The 27,057-nt window shown below is 45.2% G+C and overlaps 1 protein-coding gene across 1 annotated transcript in view; it reads left to right on the top strand.

The window, feature by feature from the left end:
• LOC132394807 (uncharacterized) overlaps positions 1–27,057 on the top strand; it is a 63,983-nt gene that overhangs the window by 13,110 nt on the left and 23,816 nt on the right. Inside the window, exons 3-6 of the mRNA XM_059971213.1 lie at positions 9,134–9,235; positions 17,550–17,660; positions 20,053–20,127; positions 24,865–24,978. Of these exons, the coding sequence (XP_059827196.1) occupies positions 9,134–9,235; positions 17,550–17,660; positions 20,053–20,127; positions 24,865–24,978 (402 nt within the window). The remainder of the gene's footprint in view (positions 1–9,133; positions 9,236–17,549; positions 17,661–20,052; positions 20,128–24,864; positions 24,979–27,057) is intronic.

Genomic DNA, 27,057 nt, shown 5'->3' with positions numbered 1-27,057 from the left:
ATCAACCCGGCACGGACGGTACGGGAGTCACTGGATCGACATCAACCCGGCACGGACGGTACGGGAGTCACCGGATCAACATCAACCCGGAACGGACGGTACGGGAGTCACTGGATCGACATCGACCCGGCACGGATGGTACGGGAGTCACTGGATCGACGTCAACCTGGCACGGACGGTACGGGAGTCACTGGATCGACATCAACCCGGCACGGATGGTACGGGAGTCACCGGATCGACATCAAACCAGCACGGACGGTACGGGAGTCACTGGATCGACATCAACCCGGCACGGACGGTACGGGAGTCACTGGATCGACATCAACCCGGCACGGACGGTACGGGAGTCACCGGATCAACATCAACCCGGAACGGACGGTACGGGAGTCACTGGATCGACATCGACCCGGCACGGATGGTACGGGAGTCACTGGATCGACGTCAACCTGGCACGGACGGTACGGGAGTCACTGGATCGACATCAACCCGGCACGGATGGTACGGGAGTCACCGGATCGACATCAAACCAGCACGGACGGTACGGGAGTCACCGGATCGACGTCAACCCAGCACGGACGGTACGGGAGTCACCGGATCGACATCAACCAGGCACGGACGGTACGGGAGTCACCGGATCGACATCAACACGGCACGGACGGTACGGGAGTCACCAGATGAACATCAACCCGGCACAGATGGTACGGGAGTCACTGGATCGACATCAACCCGGCACAGACGGTACAGGAGTCACTGGATCGACATTAACCCGACACGGACGGTACAGGAGTCACTGGATCAACATCAACCCGGCACGAACGGTACGGGAGTCACCGGATCGACGTCAACCCAGCACGGACGGTACGGGAGTCACCGGATCGACATCAACCCGGCACGGACGGTACAGGAGTCACCGGATCAACATCAACCTGGCACGGACGGTACGGGAGTCACTGGATCGACATCAACCCGGCACGGACGGTACGGGAGTCACTGGATCGACATCAACCCGGCACGGACGGTACGGGAGTCACCGGATCAACATCAACCCGGAACGGACGGTACGGGAGTCACTGGATCGACATCGACCCGGCACGGATGGTACGGGAGTCACTGGATCGACGTCAACCTGGCACGGACGGTACGGGAGTCACTGGATCGACATCAACCCGGCACGGATGGTACGGGAGTCACCGGATCGACATCAAACCAGCACGGACGGTACGGGAGTCACCGAATCGAAGTCAACCCGGCACGGACGGTACGGGAGTCACAGGATCGACATCAACCCGGCACAGACGGTACGGGAGTCACTGGATCGACATCAACCCGGCACGAACGGTACGGGAGTCACCGGATCGACATCAAACCAGCACGGATGGTACGGGAGTCACCGGATCGACGTTAACCCAGCACGGACGGTACAGGAGTCACCGGATCGACATCAACCAGGCACGGACGGTACGGGAGTCACCGGATCAACATCAACACGGCACGGATGGTACGGGAGTCACCAGATGAACATCAACCCGGCACAGATGGTACGGGAGTCACTGGAACGACATCAAACTGGCACGGATGGTACGGGAGTCACTGGATCGATGTCAACCCGGCACAGACGGTACGGGAGTCACCGGATCGACATCAACCCGGCACAGACGGTTCGGGAGTCACCGATCGACATCAACCCAGCACGGACGGTACAGGAGTCACTGGATCCACATCGACCCGTTCTTGAGCCCGGCGCTGATCTCACTGCGCGAGCAGCTGACCGGAACCGGGGGGGGGGGGGGGCGGGGGGCAGTGGTCAGGGTGAATATTACTGAGAAAAATTTAACCCAAATACAAAGTTAAACACTCATCACATTGGCAACGACTTACAATGGCGGACAGTGTTCTCCTTCCTCGGTTCGTAAGTACGAGTCGTACGTAAGTCGGACGTTCGTAACTCGGGGACGACCTGTAAATGCAATTCTGAAGAAAGCATGGCAGCGCCTGTACCATTTCCTTAGCAGTTGGCAGAGATACGACAAGACATCTAAAACTTTGACAAACTTTTTTTTTCAAAATTTTTTATTTCACCCTCCTCCGCCCCCCCCCCCCCGCCACACGACAAACTTTCTAACATCTACACTTCTATCGATGTGCAGTGGAGACTATATTGACTGGCTGCATTATAGCCTGGTATGGAAATACTAATGACTTTGAACGGAAAACTTGACACAAAATAACAGATTCATCCCAGTCCACCACGAGTAAAGCCCTCTGAACCAATGAGCACATCTACATGAAACACTGTCGTAGGAAAGCAGCACCCATCATCAGAGATTCCCACCAACCAGGTCATGATCTCTTCTCACTGTGGCCATCAGGTAGAAGGTACAAGAGCCTCAGGACTCACATCACCAGGTTCAAGAACAGTTACTACCGCTCAATCATCAGGCTCTTGAACAAAAGAGGATAACTACACTCAACTTCACTTGTCCCATCCTTGAAATGTTCCACAACCAATGATCTCACTTTCAAGGACTCTGTCTCATTATCTCATGTACTTGTTATTTATCTGCATTTGCGCAGTTGTTCTCCACTGCTCTCTGGTTGATCTTTCATTGATCCTGTTATCGTTACTATTCTAGAGATTTGCAGGGCAGCACACAAGAACGTGAATCTCAGGGTTGTATATGGTGAAATTTATGTACTTTGATAATAAAATTTACTTTGTACTTTGAACAATTGACACTCTGTCCAGACCCTCAGGATTTTCACGTAGAAAAGTACAGCACAGGAACCGGCCCTGAGGCAGAGTGTCTGTGCTGAACATGATACCAAATCAAACTCATCCCTTCTGTCTGAACATGATCCATATCCCTCCATCCCCTGCAGATTCTTCTGCCTGAACACGATCCATGTTCCTCCATCCCCCGCAGATTCTTCTGCCTGAACACGATCCATATCACTCCATACCCTGCAGATTCTTCTGCCTGAACATGATCTGTATCCCTCCATCCCCTGCAGATTCTTCTGCCTGAACACGATCCATATCCCTCCATCCACTGCAGATTCTTCTGCCTGAACACGATCCATATCCCCCCATCCCCTGCAGATTCTTCTCCCTGAACACGATCCATATCCCTCCATCCCCTGCAGATTCTTCTGTCTGAACACGATCCATATCCCTCCATCCCCTGCAGTTTCTTCTGCATGAACACGATCCGTATTCCTCCATCCCCTGCAGGTTCTTCTGCCTGAACACGATCCATATCCCTCCATCCCCTGCAGATACTTCTGCCTGAACACAATCCATATCCCTCCATCCCCTCCAGATTCTTCTGCCTGAAGACGATCCATTTCCCTCCATCCCCTGCAGATTCTTCTGCCTGAAGACGATCCATATCCCTCCATCCCCCGCAGATTCTTCTGCCTGATCAGGATCCATATCCCTCCATCCCCTGCAGATTCTTCTGTCTGAACACGATCCATATCCCTCCATCGCTTGCAGATTATTCTGCTGGAACACGATCCATATCCCTCCATCCCCTCCAGATTCTTCTGCCAGAACACGATCCATATCACGCAATCCCCTGCAGATTCTTCTGTCTGAACACGATCCATATACCTCCATCCCCGCCAGATTCTTCTGCCTGAACACGATCCATATCCCCCTATCCCCTCCAGATTCTTATGCCTGAACACGATCCATATCCTTCCACCCCCTCCAGATTCTTCTGCCTGAACACGATGCATATCCCTCCTACCCCTCCAGATTTTTCTGCCTGAACACGATCCCTATCACTCCATCCCCTGCAGATTCTTCTGTCTGAACATGATCCATATCCCTCCATCCCCTGCAGATTCTTCGCCTGAACACGATCCATATCACTCCATCCCCTCCAGATTATTCTGCCTGAACACGATCCATATCCCTCCATCCCCTGCAGTTTCTTCTGCCTGAACACGATCCATATTCCTTCATCCCCTGCCGTTTCTTCTGCCTGAACACTATCCATATCCCTCCATCCACTCCAGATTCTTCTGCCTGAACACAATCCATAACCCTCCATCCCCTCCAGATTCTTCTGCCTGAACACGATCCATGTTCCTCCATCCCCCGCAGATTCTTCTGCCTGAACACGATCCATATCACTCCATACCCTGCAGATTCTTCTGCCTGAACATGATCTGTATCCCTCCATCCCCTGCAGATTCTTCTGCCTGAACACGATCCATATCCCTCCATCCCCTGCAGATTCTTCTGCCTGAACACGATCCATATCCCTCCATCCCCTGCAGATTCTTCTCCCTGATCATGATCCATATCCCTCCATCCCCTGCAGATTCTTCTGTCTGAACACGATCCATATCCCTCCATCCCCTGCAGTTTCTTCTGCTTGAACACGATCCGTATTCCTCCATCCCCTGCAGGTTCTTCTGCCTGAACACGATCCATATACCTCCATCCCCTGCAGATTCTTCTGTCTGAACACGATCCATATACCTCCATCCCCTGCAGATACTTCTGCCTGAACACAATCCATATCCCTCCATCCACTCCAGATTCTTCTGCCTGAAGACGATCCATATCCCTGCATCCCCTGCAGTCTGTTCTGCCTGTCGGAATGCCTTTTAAATGTCTCTCCCACCCCTGGCAGCCTGCTCCAAACACTTGGCACTCTGTAAAATAATTTGCCCTGCAGATCTCCTTTAAATTTTTAGCCATTGACCTTCAAGCTACAGCATCTAGTTTTTGACATTTCCACCCTGGGCAAAATGACTGACTGTCTGCCCTATCTACTCCTCTCAGAATTTTATAAACTTCTGTCAGGTATCCCCCCTCAGCCTCTGACACTCCACATAAAACAGTCCAATTTGCTCAACCTCTCTTTTTAGCTCAAACAGTCTAATCCAGTCTTTACTGCACCCTCTCCAAAGCCACCTCATCTTTCCTACAACTAGGCAAACAAAACTGCAAGGATGTTGGAGGACATGAGATACAGAGAAAAATTGAATAAGTTAGGGCTTTATTCCTTGGAAAGTAGAGGTTTGTGGGGAGATTTGACAGAGATTTTGAAGGGTACAGATAGGGTAAATGCAAGCAGGATTTTTCCACTGAGGCTAGGTGGATCTACAAATAGAGGCCATGGGTTAAGTTTCAAAGATCAAAGTTTCAGTGCATTTATTATCAAAGAATGTAGAAATTATACAAGGTTGAGATTTGTTTGCTTTCAGGCAGTCACAAAGCAGGGAACTTGAAAGATCCCAGTTGAAGAATATGAGACCAACTCCCCAGTGCCCAGTGAGAAAGAGAAACAGAAATACCAAAACAAATCATATAAACAAGAGAAGTGAGCGACAACAACAGCATTCTGAACCAAATTGAGTCTTTAGATCCAAACCCCTGGAGCAGCCTGGAGTAGGCCCAAAACCTTGGTATTCACTTCTTCACTTTAACGGGGTAAACATCTGCAAAGTTCACAGACACGAAGCACAACTACCAGGGGCAGTCTCACAGCCTTAGTTTCACGGAGAGAGAAACCCCCAGACCAGTGGTCGGCAACCCGCATCTCCGGAGCCGCATGCTGCTCTTTCATCTCTGTGCTGTGGCTCCCTGTGGCTTTGGAAAATAAATGATGAGTATTTAATTAAAATGTATTTTATGTTAGTTTGTTTATTTTTGAAATGTAATTCTAAATTTGAAGATTATGGTGATCTTGCACAATCTAAATAAAACGTGTTTTTTGTTGCTATTAATATATGTCACCACTGCCAATGCCTGACACCCACCAGTGCGCGATTTCTTTAATTTTTCGATCCAAGCTAGGCTAACTATGGAAAATTCTAAAAAAAAGAAAAGTGACTGAAGAAAACAGAACGTTTAATGATATGTGGGCTGATTTATTTGCTTTCACTGCTGACGAGACTGTTTTACCGGTATGCTTAATATACAATAATTTCAAGAAGTGGATGAAGTCTGGAAAATCAACGACATATGCTAGTTTTGTTGCCGCTCAGGAAATAGTCAGGCACAGGAAGCAGTATACCGATGGTGAATATATAAAAGAATCTTTCATTAAGATTTCAAAACATCTATTCACGGACTTTAAAAACAAGAGTGAAATTGTGCAGAAAATCAGTGATATGCCCCTCTCTGCAAAGACTGTCAAAGACAGAACCATAAAAATGGCAGAAGACATCATAAGACAGCAAATTAAAGACATCCGTTCAGCTGTGGCCTACTCGATTGCCTGTGACAAGTCTAAAGACAAAGGTGATATTGAACAAATAGCGTTGTTCTGCCGGTATGTAAACTCTGCCGGGCCACTGGAAGAAATGATTGAGTTGATACCTCTAAAAGGCCAAACACGGGGGGAGGACATCTGTGAGGCTGTCTTGAATTGTTTAAGAGCCAAAGGAATAAAGACCACCCTCCTGGTGTCAGTAGCTACTGATGGGGCACCAAGTATGACAGGAGCGCACAAGGGATTTGTGGCTTTACTGCAGAAGTCGCTGGACAGAAAGCTGCTGACTTTTCACTGCATCTTGCACCAAGAGGCACTGTACGCTCAAACATTTCCTCTGGAATGCACAGAAGTAATGGATGTTGTCATTCAGATTGTCAATAAAATAATGGCAAAAAGTTTAAATCACCGTCAATTCCGTTTGTTCCCAGACGAGCTGGAAAGCAGATATTCTGATCTCCAGTTGCACAACAAAGTCCGGTGGCTGTCCAGTGGGGAGGTGCTGAAACGCTTTGTCGTGTGTCTGGAAGAAGTGAAAACTTTCCTGGGCAGCAAAGGGCTCACCTTTCCTGAGCTGGAGCAGCCAGAGTGGCTGGAAAAGCTACACTTCATGGTAGACATTACAGCACACCTGAACACGCTGAACACAGCTCTTCAGGGGAACGGACGCACAGCCCTGCACATGTTGGAGGATGTTTCGGCATTCAAGCGCAAGTTGACAGTGCTTGCCAGAGATTTACAGAAAGGCACATTGTCTCACTTCCCCAATTTGAGAGAGTTCAAACAAGCTCATGACATGATAAATTTGGAGTATTTACATTCTGCAATCATCGCAATGCAAACATCGTTTGGGAAACACTTCTGTGAGTTCAGAGAGGAAAAAACACATTATCCTTCCCGGTCACTCCCCTAAGCATCGATCCATCCCTACTGAATACGACTGCATTGGCAGGTGTGAGTCAACCTGATCTTGAGATGGAACTGGCCGACATAGCCGACAAAGACATATGGGTGTCCAAGTTTAGATGCTTGACAGCAGACCTTGAAGATGTTGCCCGTCAGAAGGCTGTTCTTGCTCAGAATCACAAATGGAGTGATATTGAAAACCTCCCTAAACCGGACAAACTTGTGTTCGAAACATGGAATGCTATCCCCGACATTTATGTAAACATTAAAAAGTATGCGCTTGGAGTCCTGTCGATCTTTGGATCCACATATGTATGTGAGCAGGTGTTCTCCAACATGAACTTTATTAAAAACAAATATTGCGCACGCCTCACAGATGACAGCTTGCGATCCTGTGTAAAGATGAAGGTGACGTCATACAGCCCTGATGTGCAGACGCTGTGCGCTGAGGTCCAGGAGCAGAAATCCCATTAACCAAGTATGATAAATATTTTAATTGCCTATTATTTTACGTATATTCATATTTTTTCATTGTTCAGTGAAATAGTCTTTTTATTTTTCAGGTTGACAGCTGGCTGACGTTATTTTTGGTTTGCTGCTGGCGGACAATTTAAGTTCAGCATTTTTCATAAATACAAGAAGGACTCAAATAGACATTGAGTATTTTACTTAAAAGTAACCTTCAACCCAACGCCTTTTTTTTCGGAGTTCAAAATGTTTTTGTTGCATGCAGAAATGTAATTTCGTTTTCTCTGCAGGAGTTCATCGATTTCATAAATGCAACACATTATAGTTTGTTTATACATAGCATAAAGGCAAAACAAAACCTTGTATACAGTGTTATTTCATTTTAAATGTCAAATGGGTTTTGTGGCTCCCAGTGTTTTCTTTTCTGTGGGAAACGGGTCCCAATGGCTCTTTCAGTGGTAAAGGTTGCCGACCCCTGCCCCAGACTATCTGAGCTGGTGTTTAAATTCAAAGTACATTTTATTATCAAAGTATGTATACATTATACAACCTTGAGATTCATCTCCTAACAGGCAGCCATGAAACAATGAAACACAACCACTAACTCCATATATCTGAAAAAAGTCTAACACCCAATGTGCAGAGAGTTACAAGGAACATGTCCAGAGGAAAGTAAAAAAATAAATCAACCCACAAAAAGACCTTTGAAACTCCGAACCTCAGTGGTTGAAGTTGTTGGAACCTCACACTAGAACCCAGGCCTTGCTGCTGGTGAATCACTACGGGCTGAGATATAACTTTCGAAAGAGCTGTTCTCAACGTCTCCAAATTGGCTTGGTGCCCGAAGTGATCCAACCTCATCCGACTCTCAACATCCTGCCTTTCCAGTCTATATGGGCCAGCATTTAGATGGTCCAAACAGTGGATTGTACATCATATTAGGAGCCTTGAAAACACCGCCCACGATTCGGTTCAGACCCAGATTTCGCTGCTGAAGAAGCCGTTCTCGACCTCTCCAATTTGGCTCAGTGCACAGAGCAATCCATCCTCATACCCGGTTAGTTGGACGGGCATCCTCTGTCCCGTCTTCTCCCCTCTGAACCATTCACTCCAACCAGCACGGCTCCAACTCCAAGTGAGTTGATCTTGCAGCGCACCAGCAGAGCAGATCCAACGAATTTGCTTTGCCTTCGCTCGCACAGTCACTGGCTGAGGGTTTATCTAAGTTATCAAATGTAAAACAAATCCTGGTAGCAGCCACAAACTGTGTTTTGTGTCTCTCTGAGCTCCCCATTTGCTGCAGTGGTGAGTGAACTCCTGAACCTCCTTCAATCCAAAGCTCTGACATCTGATCCATTTCAGAGTTGTTTGGGTTGCTTGATGTTTAGGACATGCAATATCGTCACCAATCGAAACAACCCTGAGTCAAGCTCTGTTACCGGGACATTTGTCCATTGATGCATGTGTTAAATCATTCATATTGTTTGGTTATCAAATGTTGTTAATTTCTTTTTATTTTTGAAAAGGTTCTCAGATGATCACAATTTGGGGGAGGTTGAAAGCCGTCTGTGCTATCGTCCTCATCAATTGTTTCATCATTGCCTGGATCGTCAGCACTACGACTTTTGGTATGTGGTCAAATAAACCTGTATGAAAGTGATGAACTCAGTTCTCTGCAGGGTGGTTGGAATGCATTGAGTATCTCAGTCAGTACATTGTAAGATGCTTTATCAGGACCACCAGCACCTGCGGTCCTCAGCCCCACAACTGGGTGCAGGGAAACCTGCTGGAGGTTCAGACAGTGATGGCCAAACATCAACAGTTCAGAACCACCAGAAACACAGCACAGGTCAGCTGAACACTTACAGGTCAGATAAATCACTGGAGGGCACATAGATAGACCAGACTGAGTGATGGAACTTGGGTGATTCGGTGAGTTACCAGTGAAATTGTGGGACAGCCGCATAACCAATTGTTGTGGATGTCAGGAGAATCAAACCATTGACCATGTGGGATGTCTGGCTGCAGTGTCGTGCACTCCTCAAGGTGTGGCCATTGGAACACCAGAAGATGCAGCCAGTGCAGAATATTGACAGCAAGTGACCAGGATAGATTAGACTGCAGGGAATAATTTAGGTCTGGAATAACAGGTCAGCATGTTGTTCTCCCAGATCGGAGGCCATGTAGAGTCAGTTGGTTCAGTCATGTAGACAAAGTTAGCAGGTCTGGGCAGAGGTTGGTACATTTCCTGCCCTGTGGCGATAGGTGGAACAGTTTGGTTCTTTGCATCAATAGGCAGCTGTTGTGGTCATTTACCTGATGAATTGTTACAGGTTTACTTATTTGAATTTGTTTTTAATTACAGGCCTTTCCACCACGGGAATCATCACTATCGTCTTATCAATTGTACTGCCAATTGTGTTCATTTTAATTCTGACGTGCCAGTACATAATAGAGTATTTGGACGAAGGTATCTGTCATAGTATTTTCACACTTGTGTATCAACTCCAGTCACATCTCCAAGTAAATTTAGACTCATTTTAATAAAAAGATAGAAAAGAAAAAAAGCTGAATAATCCTCACCCCCACCGAACCCTCTGGATCCCTGTGACCTGTGGGATGAAATTGTCTGACATTTTTCCCAGTTATGAAATTCTGATTTACAGTGTCACCACAGCTGGAATGATTCTGGAGTCGCCTCTGATCTGACTCCAGAGGGTCGTTAGAAAAAGTAGTCTGGAGAGGAAGGTGTCTCAGCTCACTGGTGTTTGATCATGGTGTTGTCAAATTTCAGCATCATATCAGGTTGGTGTAAAGGATCCCAATGATGGTGAGGTGTGTGAGTGAGTGTTTGGGGCCTTTCTCATCCTCGATACAGTTGGGTGTGGGAGGGCCTCTCCTTCAGGCTGTTAATCATCTTGATTAGATATTTGATTAAATATTCTTGTTTCAGACTGAAACAGCTAAAAAGCACAACTACTTCCAAGGTCAGTACAGTCAACAAAGTTGTCTTAATGCATTTAAACTAACTATCACTGCTTAAAACTGACAGAAGAGACTCTGATTGTGTATGGAAGCACCCACGAAGGGAGCATGGCTGTAGATTGGGGTTAAAAGTGCGTTTAAGGAAACGGAGTTTTAAACTCCCTATACCAACTATCTTGCTGGCAAACATTAAGTCTCTGGTGAACAAAATCGATGATCTCAGAGCCAGGGTGCTGAATCAGAGGGACATTAGGACCACGTGGGTCCTTTGTTTCATGGAATCCTGGTTAATCAAACCCTGTGTGGATGAGTGTGTGCCTACAAAGACTTACTGCACATTCTCAAACAAAAAGCCCTGGATGAAACAGGAGGTACGTCGTCTGCGGAAGATCTGTGGGATTCGAGACTGGTGATCCAGACTTGTACCAGAAAACCGGGTATGATTTGCAGAGAATTATTTAAGGGTAAGAGATAATTTCTAACGAAGTTGAAAGCGACATCGGATGTATGACAACTCTGGTAGAGTTTGCAAGACATTACTCCTGCAAAGTGAAACCCAATAGCATGAATGGCAGCAATGCTTCATTACCCAATGATCTCAATTCCTTCTATGCCCGATTTGAAAGGGAGAACACAACTACAGCTGTGAAGATCCCTGCTGCACCTGGTGACCCCGTGCTCTCTGTCTCAGAGGCTGACGTTAGGCTGTCTTTAAAGAGAGTGAACCCTCACAAGTTGGAAGGTCCTGATGGAGTACCTGGTAAATCTCTGTAAACCTGTTCCCACCAACTGGCGTGTATTCAAGGACATTTTCAATCTCTGACTGCTACAGGCAGAAGTTCCCCCTTGCTTCAAAAAGGCAACAATTATACCAGAGCCTTAGAGGAAGAACGTAAACTGCCTTAATGATGATCACCCGGTAGCATTCACATCTACAGTGATGAAATGCTTTGAAAGGTTGGTCATGACGAGACTGAACTCCTGCCTCAGCAAGGACCTGGACCCGTTGGAATTTTCCATTTGCCACAATAGGTCAAGGGCAGATTCAATCTCAATGGATTTCCACACGGCTTTAGACCAGCTGGACAACAGGAGCACATATGTAACGATGCTGTTCATCGACTATAGCTCAGCATTTAATACCATCATTCCCACGTTCCTGATTGAGAAGTTGCAGAACCTGGGACTCTGTACCCCGGTCTGCAATTGGATCCTCGACTTCCTAACCGGAAGACCACAATCTGTGCGGATTGGTGATAACATCTCCTCCTCGCTGGTGATCAATACTGGTGTACCTCAGTGGTGTGTGCTAAGCCCACTGCTCTACTCTCTATATATTCATGACTGTGTGGCTAGGCATAGCTCAAATATCATCTATAAATTTGCTAATGATTCGACCATTGTTGGTAGAATCTCAGGTGGCGATGAGAGGGTGTACAGGAGTGAGATATACCAACTAGTGGAGTGGTGTTGCAGCAACAACCTGGCACTCAATGTCAGTAAGATGGAAGAGCTGATTGTGGACTTTCGGAAGGGTAAGACGAAGGAACACATACCAATCCTCAAAGAGGGATCAGAAGTGGAGAGAGTGAGCAGCTTCAAGTTCCTGGGTGTCAAGATCTCTGAGGATCTAACCTGGTCCCAACATTTCGATGCAGTTATAAAGAAGGCAAGACAGTGGCGATACTTCATTAGGAGTTTAAATAGATTTGATAAGTGAACAAATACACTGAAAAACTTCTATAGAAGTACCGTGGAGAACATTCTGACAGGCTGTGTCACTGTCTGGTATGGAGGGGCTACTGCACAGGACCGAAAGAAGCTGTAAATTTAAATTGTAAATTTAGTCAGCACCATCTTCATTACCAGCCTACAAGGTAGCCAGGACATCTTCAGAGTGCGGTGTCTCAGAAAGGCAGCGTCCATTATTAAGGACCCCCAGCGCCCAGGGCATGCCCTTTTCTCACTGTTACCATCAGGTAGGAAGTACAGAAGCCTGAAGGCACACACTCAGTGATTCAGGAACAGATTCTTCCCCACTGCCATCCGATTCCTAAAAGGACATTGAACTCTTGGACACTACCTCACTTTATTTTTAATATCCAGTCGGCCCTCCTTATCCACAGGTTCCGCATGCGCGGATTCAACCAACTGCTGATCGGGAAAACCCAGAAGTTCACTCTCCAGCACTCATTGTTTGAGCGTTGTTTGCCTCACGTCTCATTTGGTCGCGACTTTGTTTCTGTGAAAAAATGGCTCCTAAAAAGCAATTAAGTGGTCAAAGCAATTCCTTAAAGGCAAAGAGGGAGTGTAAAGTGCTATCTCTCGCCGATGGAGTAGAAATCACAGATCTTTTGAAAAGTGGCATGTCGCTTGCAGAAGTGGCAGTAAGAATGAATCGAGCATTCACAGCATAAAGCAGAAAGAAGCTGAAATTCGTGGAAGTGTTAGTGCTGCCCCTACAACGGCAAAAATGGCCTCTCTGGTTCGTGACTGAGAAAGCATTAAGTGTGTGGCTAGAGGACATGTCACAGAAGCATATCCCCATTGATGGCAAAATTATACGTGAAAAAGCACTTAGTCTCTATGAGCACTACTCTGACGGGGTTGAGGAGAGTGAGAGTAAGGGATGGCTGGCTAACTCTGTAAAGCGCTACAGCCTCAAGAACTTAAAGATCACGGGAGAATCGGGATCGGCTGGTGCCGAGGCAGCATCGGCGTTCCCAGAAGAGCTCAAGAAACTCTTGTCATTATTCCCTAAACAATCCAGTATAACAACTATTTACATAGCGTTTGCATTGTATTACGTATTATAAGTAATCTAGATATGTTTTAAAGTGTTTGGGAGGATGTGCGTAGATTATATACAAATACTACACCTTTTTATATAAGGGACATGAACATCTGCGTTTTGGTATCCACGGGGGGTACCGGAACCAAACCCCCGTGGTTAAGGAGGGCCGACTGTATAGTATTTCTGTTTTTTGCACGAATTTAATCCATTCAATATACGTATGCTGTATAAAGTATACTGAATAAGATTGACTTGTTTATTATTTATTTTCTTCTATTTTATGTATTGCATTGAACTGCTGCTGCTAAGTTAACAAATTTCACGTCACATGTCGGTGATAAAAAATCTGATTCTGATTTTTGTTTTCAACACCCTCCGAAGAATTAATACAAGGGAAACCCACCTTCTCCCTCTTCCTCAAGTTATAAACCATTCAAAGTTCAAAATATTGACATTCCTTCCTCATGGCCTAACTTTTGCAAGTCCTGGCTAAGTTCACTTTGAGAATAACTGAACCACACAGACTATAGTTATCCAAGAACAGTACCAGTAGCTACTGGTGTTTGTAGTGTAAATGTTCTCTGCTGATTCACAGACTAATTACCAAATGAAGTCTGTCACCGAGAGACAGGAATCAGGAAAAGGGCCGATGACCCCAGGTTTGGTCAGGGAGTTGTGTATTAAAGAAGAGTTTAATGGATCAGGGAGGGATAGAGAGCTTTATTGGGGGTAAATTCAAGATAAGGAACAAGACAGCTCAAAGCACAAAGTGATGACGATCAGGTTGTCTCAGGTGGACGGGAGGAAAGGGATGCAGAAATACAGAAACTTGTAGACTGAGAGAGACCGGGGAGTGAAATGTAAAGTCAGAGGGTCTGAAAGAACAGATCAGAATTTTAATATTAAGCCATTGTCTGAGGGAGAACCATGTGGGACAGTAAACTGGGTACATTACCATCACCAGGGAAGAGGTACTGAGCACATTGTCAGAGCTTCCATCTGCTGAGTCCCAGGTCAAGATGAACTTCATCCTGGGGTCTAAAAGAATGAACTAGAGTTGTAATTTATGATTGGTATTAATTTTCTCAAGTTCTCTTGATTGGGAGAAGGTTCCATTAGATTTGAAATCCATTTGACACTCCTCAGCCCTCTTCCCTAAATGGTCAAAAATCCCCCTGCAACCCATAATAGCCGCCCTCACTATCAACGACAACACCTAATTTTGTGTAATATGCAAACTTATTGATCAAGCCTTGCGTTTTTGCATCCAAATCACTGATAAAGATATCAAATAACAAGAGTCCCTACACTGATACCTGCATCACACCACGAGTCACCAGCTTCTATAATGGAAAACAATTTTCTACCTTGGAGCCAATTTTGAATCCCCCTGGAAGCCCCTGGATTCATGTCAGGATCATGTCAAAATAGATAACGTTCATTGTCCTCTCTACCCTTTTGGTTATCTCTTCAAAAAAACTCAACAATTCATCAACCATGACTTCCTGTACATAAAGCTATGATGACTCCTCCTAATCAGATTCTGTCTAATGAAATCCTGGTGGATCCTATTGCTCAGAATTCCCTCCAGTAACTTCCCCACCACTGATGTCAGGCTGACCTGGCTGTAGTTCCCGGGCTTGTCCTTGCTGCCCCTCTTAAACAACAGACCAACATCCAGCATCACCATGAGAACATCAGAGGTTCCAGTGGGAGGCTCACCATCCCCCTGTCAGGGTAAACGGAGAGGGAATATCTGTGGCTTTACTAGCATAACCCACATTCTCAGAACCAGTGTGGAGGAAGTGTTGCACGTTGAGAGATCTCCACTTTTGGATGAGACATTAAGCCAGAGTCCCATCTGCCTTCTTTGGGAAGATGGAAGTGATCCTTTGGTGTTATTCCTGTTACAAAGGATGAACAACTCTGATGGGCAGTGTGGCCCATGCCCTCCTTTTTTGGAGAATCGCAAATCGCTACTATTTCGATGCTGCTAACAAGGAAGTAAGAGAGACAAAAGGAAATCTGCCAGGGCAGTTGTTATTGATAGCTCATGAAAGAGAATGAGAGAGAGAGAGAGACAGCTCAGAGTTACCCAGAGTGGATCGTCTCCTAGTGACAAAAGAGGAGATTTACTGCTATTGTCTTTTGGAGGATTGTTTACTTGGTCCTGTTCGATTCATTGAAACCCCTCGGGACAACCAGAGTGGGCTGGTTTGATGGGTTACATCATCCCAACCTGACTGACAGCTGAGACCCCAAGAGTGGGGATAAAAGTGAGGTCTGGGGTAACACCCCTCAGACACACCAGGAGAAACGCTAGTGAGCATCAGAAACCCACGAGACAGTGTGGGACATCGGAGACCGAACGAAGGGTCGGTAAATTTTAACTCTCAGTGTTTATAGCGAGACTGGTGGGGGTGTGTGTGTGTGTCCACCCTTGCCTGGGTGACGAGTCCACCACGGAAGAATGGTCTAGCTAAAGGACAGAGGGGTCACACTTGAATGGCCACAACAACGACACATCGACGGATCAAAATCATAAAGGAAGGTTGGCAAAGACCATAGCTGTTACTGTTTGCGCGCTCTCTTTCTCTAGCCTCTCTCTCTCCAACGATTGCAACACAGCGACCAACAACTACCGCAGCCTGCATGAACTGAACTGAACTTTATATTTCCATCTGACAATTCATTATCCCCTAGACAACGATAGAGCTTGTTTTATTGTTGATTATTATTATACCCACACTTTTAGGTTTAGTATTGTTAACGTGTATTATCTGTATATTTGCATTGATATTTATTTGTATATTTTTACTAATAAACACTGTTGAAAATAGTACCACCAGACTCCAACGGACACTTCTTTCTTTGCTGGTAAGACACCCAGTTATGGGGTTCGTAACATTTCCAAATGAGCAAAGGATTTCTCCCCAGTAACCGAAAAATAATTCTGTTAACCAACGTCACAAAGCCATCTTTTATGTAACTGTTTGTTTCTTCCCCCAAGCTATCAGACTCCTCAATACCTGAAGCCTGGACTGACACCTTGCCCTACTGTCCTGTTTATTATTTATTGTAATGCCGGTACTGTTGTTGTGCACTTTATGCAGTCCAGTGTAGGTCTGTAGTCTCTGTGTTTTTTTTATTAAGTAGTTCAGTCTAGTTTTTTGTACTGTGTCATGTAAACCATGGTCCTGAAAAACGTTGTCTCACTTTTACAATGCACTGTACCAGCAGTTATGGTCGAAATGACAATAAAAATTGACTTGACTTGACAAAGGCAGCTTTGATATGACTGTTTGTTCAGCCTTACTCAGTACAAACTGAGTCTCATTCCCTCCAGCAGTGACTGCACTTAAAGTACTTCACTGTCTGGACCAGAGACTGGTAAAAGATGCTGTGAGATTACAGGTTCTGTTTCTCACGTGGAGAAGTTCACTCTGCCCCCGCTCACAGGAGTTGGCTGAATTTTTCAGTTCCTGTGTGACGTCATTGAAACAATATGAAGAATGTAAAGAGCTGTCAGACACACTCCTGTTCCTGGCACGATGCAACATCAGACCCTAATATCTGAAATAAAGTCGCTGGTGACAATAAGTCTGATGTGCAGGTGTCAGTCAGCTGTCTGGGCACCAACCTGCCCTTCACAAGGAAACTTTCTCTCCTCGAATGTGCCCCTGACCAGATTGTGGATATCAGCCTGAGCTCCTCTGGCTAAATGAGTGGGAGAACTTTTGTGACAAAATGTGGAATCGAGCCAGAGGTTGAGAGTTTCAGTGACTTTCCAGTGAAATTGTGGGGTAACGTCATAACCAATTGTTGTGGAAGTTGGGAAAATCAAACCCTGTATCATGTGGGTCAGTGTAGTGCACTCCCAGAGGAGTGGCCATTGCAACACCAGAAGGAGCAGCTGGTGCAGAATATTGGCAGGAGGTGACCTGGAAAGATTGGACAACTGATCAGGATTGGGAATTGTCTGTTCCAGGTTTCCCACCGTACAGGACATGCAGTCGATAAGACTGGGCAGAGGTTGGCACATGCCCGTCCCCGCAGGGTGAAAGTGGAACAGTTTGGTTGTTTGCAACATTGTGCAGCTGTTACGGTCATTTCTCTGGTGAATTGTTACATGTTTTCTTATTTGAATTTATTTTCACTTGCAGGTTATTCAATCAACGACACTTTAATTGATGCCTTGCAGTTCGTTGGCCTGATGTTGCCATTGGTGAATGTTCTGCTTCTGTTTTACTTGATCTACAAGAAGAAGTATTATGGTATGTGACTTTACTTTCGTCTATGAGCTCCAGTTATCTCTCCAAGTAATTTGTGAATAATTTTAATGATGACATTAATGAAATGAAAACTTGAAAAATCATCCCCCTTCCCCCACAGAACCCCCCCCCCCCCCCGACACACTGTGACCTGTGGGATGAAACTGCATCATTTTTCACCCCGTTGTGAAGTGTTGGTCACAGTGATACCATCTCTTACCTGACTCCAGAGGGATCTTTAGAAGACGTCGGGTTGAGAGGAAGCTATCTCAGCTGTCTGGTGTTTGACACGTGGTGTTGTTCAACTTCAAAATGAAATCAGCTGAGGAACGAGGGACAGAATCTCCTTTATCCCAGTGATGGTGAGGTGTTTGCATGATAGGTATCCCTCTGATCCTCGATAGAATTCAGTGTTGGGAGGCCTCTCACCGATCTTTCCTGGATATTTACAATAGTTTTGTTTTCAACAGCACCTTCCAGACAGTCAGCACAAGGGAACACATTCCCCCTCTTCCTCTCCAAGTTGTAAACTATCCAGGGTTCAAAATATTGACATTCCTTCCTCATGGACTAATTCATGCAAGTCCTGGCTAGGTTCAGTTTGAGATCTACTTCATCATACAGGCTAAAGTTGTCCAAGAGTAGAATCAATGTTTGTACAGTAAGCACCCCCGGCTGTTTCACAGGCAAATGACCAAATGAAGTCTCACCAAGCCAAGTAAAGCAAGATGAGGGCAGATGACCCCAGGCTCGGTCAGACAATGGGGTATCAGAGAAAAGCTTGAAGGATTAAGGAAAGGTGGTGAGCTTTAGTGGGGTAAATTCAGAGATAAAGAACAATTTGCTGAAAGCACAAAGATCAAGCTTGCTGAGAAGGAGGGGATTAGAACAGAAATATAAAGGTTTATAGACTGCAGAGAGGAAGGGGGAGTGAGTTGTAAAGTCAAAGCGGTTTCTGAAAGTTTTGATGAGCATTGAGCTGTAATCTGAGTAAGAACCAGTGTTGGGCAACAAATCTGAGAAAATGACAATCACCAGAGAAGAAATACTGAGTCAGTTGTTGGAGCTGCCATCTGACAAGTTGGATATCCAGACAGATTTCATCCTGGGGTCTGAAAGAGGCAGCTAATCACATACTTCATGCAGCAATTTAAATGTTCTCCCTGTTCTGAAAAGTTTCCATTAAATTGGACAACAGCAATCGTGATTGCTTTATACAAAGATACCAAGAAACGACAGGAGGGTATGGGTGAGGGTGATGTGTGGATGTGAAACTTGACAAGGAAATGGGGTAGAATATAGAGACAGATGAATCTGGAGACAGATACAATTTTCAGTACTGGAGTGATGGGTAACATTTCGAAGGGTTGATCCTGTGGGCAGATTGAAGGAGCAGAGACAGATGTATGATCTCGATCACAACCATCATGGCATTCCTGATAAGTTGCTGCAAAAGTTAAAGGATGGAACTAGGGCATTATTTTTATATTCAGGATAATCTTTCAACACGTCTACATAAAGTGTTCCAGCATGTGGACTGTTCAGCCTGCACCCTCGTGGAGTTCAGTTTTCAATTTGAACCAGAACACTGTCCGATGCCATTGAACAGCTGGAAACAGTGATGTTGTGATTCTCTGCATCAGAACAGGCTGTACTGTCAGACATGGAACTCAGTCACTGGCAAAATGTTTAATTGCCGTCCTCCAGGTCACTGGGATAATTCAGCAGAACTGATTTACAGTGGCCTGATATCCCATCCACTGGATGTACACACGGACAAACTACAGAGTACCTGTCATTTCCACATGTGATGCCTGTGGGTCAGTAAGTTATCAAATGTAGTGTTTCCAGAGGGAACCAGAAGATGCTTTTGGTCCCTCCCTGGTCTCTCCACTTGTTGCCAGTGTGTGAGAGCTCTCTGAACCTCCTTCAGTCCAATGCTTGAATGTCTGGTCCAGTTCTGAGCTGGTTGATTGCCTCATGTTAGGACACTGAATATCACAATGAACCTGACCAAGCCCGGGTTCATCTCTGTTCACTGCAGCACTTCATTGATGCAAGTTTTGAATAAGTTGTGTAGATTGTAACTCAGGGGGATTACTACCATCGGGGAGGAGGCACAGGAGCCTGAAGACACACATTCAATGATTTAGGAACAGCTTCTTCCCCTCTGCCATCAGATTTCTGAACAGTCCGTGAACCCATGAAGACAACCTCACTATTTCGCTCTCTTTTTCACAACTACATATCTCAGTGTAATTTATAGTCTATTTTATTTATTGCTCTGTTCTGTTGCCACAAAACAACCAATTTCATGACACACATCAGTGATGATTAACCTGAGACTGTATTCTGATTCTGCGAATTTCAAACAGTTTTTATTTCTTTCTTTTAGATTGGGTGATCTTCCAGACTAGTTTCTTTAACCTGATATTCTTACTTGGCATTTCTGTCAGCAATTCGATTTCAGGTAATTGCTCGAACATTATTCTGTATTTACATGAAATGATGTACTTGGTACTGAGCAGAGGGATAGAATGAAGTGTCTCTGTCAGAACATTGTGAGCTGCTTCATCTGGACCACAAACACATACAGTTCTTGGCCCCACAGCTGAGGATTGGGAAACCTGCTAGAGGTTTAAAATATCTGAATGTCCATTTTAGTTTAAATCTCTGTTTAGAACAACTGGCCACACACAATTTCAGACAATTATAGACAAATTATACAAAGTCAGATTTTATTTCTGAACATAATCTCAGTCATTCCTTTCTGGACTCGGTATTGAATTCAGTAACATTAGGTAACTTGCTTTCTCTGTTTATCTTTGTCAGAAGTAGCCAGATAGATGATATAGATGACAAACAACGGACCCGACACCAGTCCCTCGGCCCTCCACTGGTCACAGGCCTCCAGTCAGACAGGCAACGGTCTACTACCTGTAGTCTGTATAGAGTCCATGAAGTTGATGCCATTTTGCCTTGCTTCTATAGCCTCTGTGACTGTCTGCTGAGTAAATACAGATGTAAAATATGCATTTAAGATCTCCTCTATCACTTTTGGCTCCACACATGTATTACCATTCTGATCTTCCAGAGGAGCAATTTTGTCACTTGAAATCCTTTTGCTCTGAACGTATCTGTCGAGTCCCTCAGGATTCTCCTTCACCTCGTCTGCTAAAGCAACCTCAAGCCTTCTTTTCACCCTCCTGATTTCTTTCTTAACTCTTCTCTCATTTCTTATACTCCATCAGCCCCTCATTTGTTCTTACCTGCCTGTACCTGCAATGTACCTCTTTCTTTTTCTTAAACAAGGGCTCAATATCTCCTGGAAACCACACCTGTTATCTTTACCTTTTATTCAGACAGGCTTTGTATTCTCAAAACTTTATTTTTGAAGACCTCCCACTTACCAAGTGCACATTTGCCAGAAAACATCCTGTCTGAATCCACACTTACTAGATCCTCTCCTATACCATGAAAATTGATCTGTCTCCAAATTAGAATCTTAACTTGCAGACCAGACCTAGCTTCTCGCAGATTTTCTTCAAAACTAATGACACTGTGATCACGAGATGTAAAGTGTTCTCCCACACACACTTCTGTCACCTTTCCTATCTCATTCCCTAACAGCAGATCAAGTGTCACACATTCTTTTGTTGGGACTTCTAATACTGATTAAGAAAATTTCCTGAGCACCTTTGACAAACTCTATCTAGTATGGACCTTTGACACTTAGGGAGTTCAAGTCAATATATTGAAAGCTAAAATCAGCAACTATAATAACCTTATATTTCTTGCCACAGTCTGCGATCTCTCCATAAATTTGTTTCTCTAAACCCCACGGAGTTTCGTATAATGTGTAATGTGCCCCATTAACGTGTTCACACTTTTCTTATTCCTCAGTTCCACCATAATGCCTCACTAGATGAGTTCTCCAGTCTGGCCTGGCTGAACACTGCCAGGATATTATCCTTGAATAGTAAAATATCCCCTCTTCCTTTAATCCCTCCCGCTCTGTTGTGTCTAAAACAACGGAACCCTAGAATATTGAGCTGCCAGTCCTGCCCCTCCTGCAACCAAGTCTCCCTAATGGCTACAACACCATATTCCCAGGTGTTGATCCATGCTGTGAGCTCATCTGCCTTTCCTGTGATACTTCTTACATTGAAGTATACACAGCTCAGGACATTAGTCGCTCCATGCTCAACCTTTTGATTCCCGTCTGTCCCCACAACCTCTCCACTATCTGTTCAGACACTCTGGTTCCCATCCAGATGCAACTCCAGTTTCACAACTCCTCCCAAACCCCGTGCAGCACTCGAAAACTTTCCCAAGAGTTACAGGCTTATGATGGTGCATAAGGAAAGTTCAGTTCAATGCACGAGATTACTGTTGTTGGTAAGAGAGAGAGATTTGTAATCCAAGGGTGAATGTTGTGAGAAGGCAATTACGTTGAAATTCCACAGATTCTACGTCAGCAATACAAAATAACAATAGCAGTAGGTTTTATCTGCAAAGTTGTTCCACTCCACACACGAAGTATCACCGACAGTGACTTTCAACACAAAGGTACCACACCCGAATTCAGATACGGGACATCTGAAAGTGGTGGCCACAGAATTATCACCAACAGTAGCTTAACACAAAGGGGACCATCTTCAAGGGAACCACCACCCAGGCAAGGGTCAACACACCGGTAGATTCCACAGGGTCACCCCAAACACACAACGTGAAACCCACCTATCCAGTTCCACGAAATACGAAATAACTCCAACAGTGATTTGCCACAGGGGTGCCTTTCTTCAGTGAAGTACTACACGCAGACAAAGGGTAAACACACACATGGTACTCGCAAAGGTTTTCCCCTCACCAGAGAACCCACTCTTGTAGATTAACTAAGTGACAATCACACTTCCGTAGCTGAATGGAAACAAACTCACCCTTAGGGGCTACTTAGAGAGAGAGTCCAAACAGCGATGTCTTTGTCACTGGGCTTCTTCTGTTCCAAACCTTCTTCTCCTCTCTTCTCTTCCTGCAAAATTGTTCTAGTTGCAGAAAACTTGTGAGAGTCATATATCAAATACTCAGGATCGATCTTAACTCACCCCTTTTGAGCCACTGAGAGTTTAAACCAGCAACTGACTCACTGGTGTCTTTCATTGAACTAATCCATCTTGACTCTCACTGTGTGTGTCTGTGTGTCTCTTTGTCCATAAGAGGAATCACCTGACCCTGCTTATGCAAAACAAGCTGCCACTTGTATGAACAATCACTGCTCACCATAGCAACCCAGGTGTCTGAAAAGAGGATGCTGTCCAAGTTGCATGCCATCTTGGAGACTGTCTCCCATCCACTCCATAATGTATTGGTTAGACACAGGAGTACATTCAGCCAGAGACTCATTCCACCAAGATGTAACACTGAGCGTCATAGGAAGTCATTCCTACCTGTGGCCATCAAACTTTACAACTCCTCCCTTGGAGTGTCAGACACCCTGAGCCAATAGGCTGGTCCTGGACTTATTTCCACTTAGCATAATTTACCTATTATTATTTAATTATTTATGGTTTTATATTGCTATATTTCTACACTATTCTTGGTTGGTGCGACTGTAATGAAACCCCATTTCCCTCGGGATCAATAAAGTATGTCTGTCTGTCTGTCTGTCAATGAGTGGGTGATAACTCAGCACATGGAGTTTAATACAGGAAAGTGTGAGGTGGGGCCCTTGAGTAAGAGGAATCAGACTGTAATGTCAATGGAGGGGAACTGTAAATGAGTGAATTGCAGAGGGATCAAGATGTTCTTGGAAAGGAATCACAAAAGATCTGGTGCAGCAAGGAATTAGGAACAGGGGTGACGTATAAGGATTTGGAGTTTAGAAATGGGGAAGTACTGTTACAGTTGTGCAGAGTGTTGGAGACCTGCTTGATACTGTGCACAGTTCTGGTCCTCTTGTTTAAACACAATTGCACTGACACTGCAGGCAGTCCAAAAGTGATGCATATGAGTAATTCCTGGGATGAGTGGCTTTTCCCACCACAAGCAGTTGGGAGGTATTTAAAGAGATGGATAAATGTTTGAAAGATTGGGGAATTTGGGATTGTGTGACACTGGGACAGAAGAGGAGACGGATAAATATTTGAAAGATTGGGGAATTCAGGATTGTGTGGGACTGGGACAGAAGAGGAGATAGTTAAATATTTGAAAGATTGGGGAATTTGGGATTGTGTGGGACTGGGACAAAGAGGAGATGGATAAATATTTGAAAGATTGGGGAATTCAGGATTGTGTGGGACTGGGACAGAAGAGGAGACGGATAAATATTTGAAAGATTGGGGAATTCAGGATTGTGTGGGACTGGGACAGAAGAGGAGATGGGGCCTGGGGCAGATCAGCACCAATTGTATTGAATGGTGGGGCACCTTTAAGGAGCTGAGTGAGCAACTACCCTCTTATTTTCTAGTGTTTATTATCTTCTTGCAAAAGAACAATGGATTGTGGTCCTTAACACAAGAGATTCTGCAGATACTGGAAATCCAGAGAAACTCACACAAAATGCAGGAGGAACTCAGGAGGTCTGACAACATCCATGGAAAGGAATAAAGAGTTGATGTTTCGGGCTACCCTCCATCAGGACCAGAAAGAAAGGGGAAAGAGCCAGAATAGGAACATGGGGGGAGGGGAAAGAGTACAAGGTGAAAGGTGAAGCCATGTGGAGGGGGAGGTAGGTGGGTGGGGGAGGGGTGAAGTGAGAAGCTGGGAGGTAATTGGTGCAAAAGGCAAATGGCTGACAAATGAATCCAATCGGACAGGAGAGTGGTCGATGAGAGGAAGGGATGGAGGAGCGGCAGGGGCTTCTGATAGTGAACTCATCAAAATTTGGCCGTCTCAACACCAGAAGGAGCACCCAGTGCAGAATATTGGCAGCAGGTAACCAGGAAATACTGACTGAGGAAGAGAGAGTGAGTCAGTCTATTCTTGGCCGGCGTAACAAATCAGTGGCTTGTTCACCCAGCACAGCAGGTAGAGTCAGTCGGTGCAGACCAGAAGTCGAGGTTGACAAGACTGGGCAGTGATGAGCACATCTCTTCCCTGCAGGAGATAAGGGGAACAAACTGGTTGTGGCAACAATTGGCAGCTCTCCTGCTCATTTTTCTGGTGTATTGTTGCATGTTTGCTGATTTGAATGTATTTGTAATTGCAGGTTTTTACAGCAAGGACACTGTCACATTTGCTGCGTCAATCACAATGGTGGTGTTGCTTGTAGTGGCTTTTATTTCATTTGCGATTCTTTGGTGGAAAGTATTTTGGTATGAAGGTAAGTGTTATTGTCTACACTTGTGTTTATACTTCAGGCATCTCTCCGAGGAAATTGCAGTTCATTTTAAAAGAAAAATCACCCCCCCCCCCACCACCACTGTGTGTCCCTGAGACATGAGCGATGAAATTACCCTGTATTTTTGCCCAGTTGTGGAGTGGTGTTTCACAGTGACACCACTGCTGGAACGATTCCGGAGTCACCTCTGACCTGGCGTCAGAGATGGTACTTGAGGGTAAAATGTCTCAACTCAATTGTGTTACACACATCATGTTGTCAAAGGTGCTGTGAGGAGTGATGTAGAGGTGAGGAGTGAGGGACCACTCCTCACTGCACACACGTGGCTCCTCCATGGAGAGAGTTAAGAGCACCAAGTTTCTGAGAGTCACATAACAGATGATCTCACCTGGTCCCTCATCACCACCTCTTTGGTTAAGAAAGCAGAGCAGCATCTCCATTCCTTGAGGAGATTGTGTCTAACCCCCACCCCATCCCCCTTGGTAATATCTGCACCTTGATATTGGTTAATTTATTTGTGGTGATATTACTCTGTGTTATGCACGTGAGTTACATGTACTGTGTTGGGAGGGTTGGTCCAGAGGGCAAAGGGAAGTGGGGAAACTACAGGGGCAGATGCACAGTCTGAATCCCAGACATTCATGGGCTCAGTGCACATTTTTAGAATATTTCAGCATGGTGAATTGTGGAAACTGTGGTGAATTAGGGGTTCTTTTTGCGTTTCTGCATCGTCTTTGAATAAACAGTTGGTGAAGGAGAGCAGGACCTGATGATGCTGAATAGGGTGCAGCCAGATCTGACGATGGGCGTTTAAAGCCATTTTTCACTGACACACCCACACTTGCATCTCTCATTTGAGGGAGTGCAGATGGAGGCTCCACCACAGCAGACACTCAGATGAGGGATTAATGTAGGCGTTCACAAATAAAATGAAGTGAGACATTTAAAGTTTAATGAAACCCATAACACATTTTATTGAACTCCCAAACCAACACACAAAAACGTGCTAAAACTCTTTACATAATAATATCATCTCGTCAGACCAGCCTCTTAAAGTGAAACCCCAACTCAATGTCGATGGTTCTGAATTATGTACATTTCTGCCAATCACGTTACCCTACACAGGCCCCTCTGGGATTAACTAAAACCAGCATTGTGAGCCTGTCTGAAGCTCGGATCAGCAGCCCGGCTCGGGTCCTGTGCTCGTCCAGAGGTGATGGCAGGGGCATGGCAGTGGAATACTCCAAATCTCGGTGGGCTGGTTTAAGGCGATCTTCTGAAATATGTTCAGGCTTATCCCTCTTATCAATGATAAAAGTCTTTTCCCTCCATTCCAAAACGCAGAATGGGCCGTCGTAAGGGGGCCTAAGGGGATGTTGGTTTGCATCAGAGTGGACAGAAACAAACAAAGTGGAATGTGAAGGCACTTGGGAATCCTTGTGCAGAACACCCTAAAGTTTATCTTGCAGGTTGAGTCTGTGGTGAGGAAGATAAATGCAATGTTAACATTCATTTCAAGAGGACTAGAGTATAAGAGCAGGGATGTGATGCTGAGGCTTTATAAGGCACTGGTGAGGCCTCACCTTGAGTATTGTGAACAGTTTTGGGCTCCTCCTCTAAGAAAAGGTGCTGGCATTGGAGAGGGTTCAGAGGACGTTCATAGGGCGGATTCCAGGAATGAAAGGGTTATCATATGAGGAAGGTTTGATGGCTCTGGGCCTGTAATCACTGGAATTTAGAAGGATTTTGAATTTTGAAAGGCCTAGACAGAGTAGATGTGGAAAGGATGTTTCCCATGGTGGGGAAGTCTAGAACAAGAGGGCACAACTCCAGGACAGAGGGACATCCATTTGAAACAGAGATGCTGAGAAATTTCTTTGGCCAGAAGATGGTGAATTTGTTAACACAGGCATCTGTGGAGGCCAGGTCACTGGTCATATTTGAGGTGGAAATTTATAGATTGTTGATTGGCCACGGTATTAAAAGTTACAGCAAGAAGGTCTGGGGGTGGGACTGAGGAGGGGTAAAAAAGAATTAGCCATGATTGAATGGCCGAGCAGA

The sequence above is a fragment of the Hypanus sabinus genome, chromosome 5, assembly GCF_030144855.1.
Source record: "Hypanus sabinus isolate sHypSab1 chromosome 5, sHypSab1.hap1, whole genome shotgun sequence".
NCBI classification, from domain to species: domain Eukaryota; kingdom Metazoa; phylum Chordata; class Chondrichthyes; order Myliobatiformes; family Dasyatidae; genus Hypanus; species Hypanus sabinus.
Note: the sequence above shows the minus strand (reverse complement) of the source record. Positions and strands in the feature narration are given on the sequence as shown.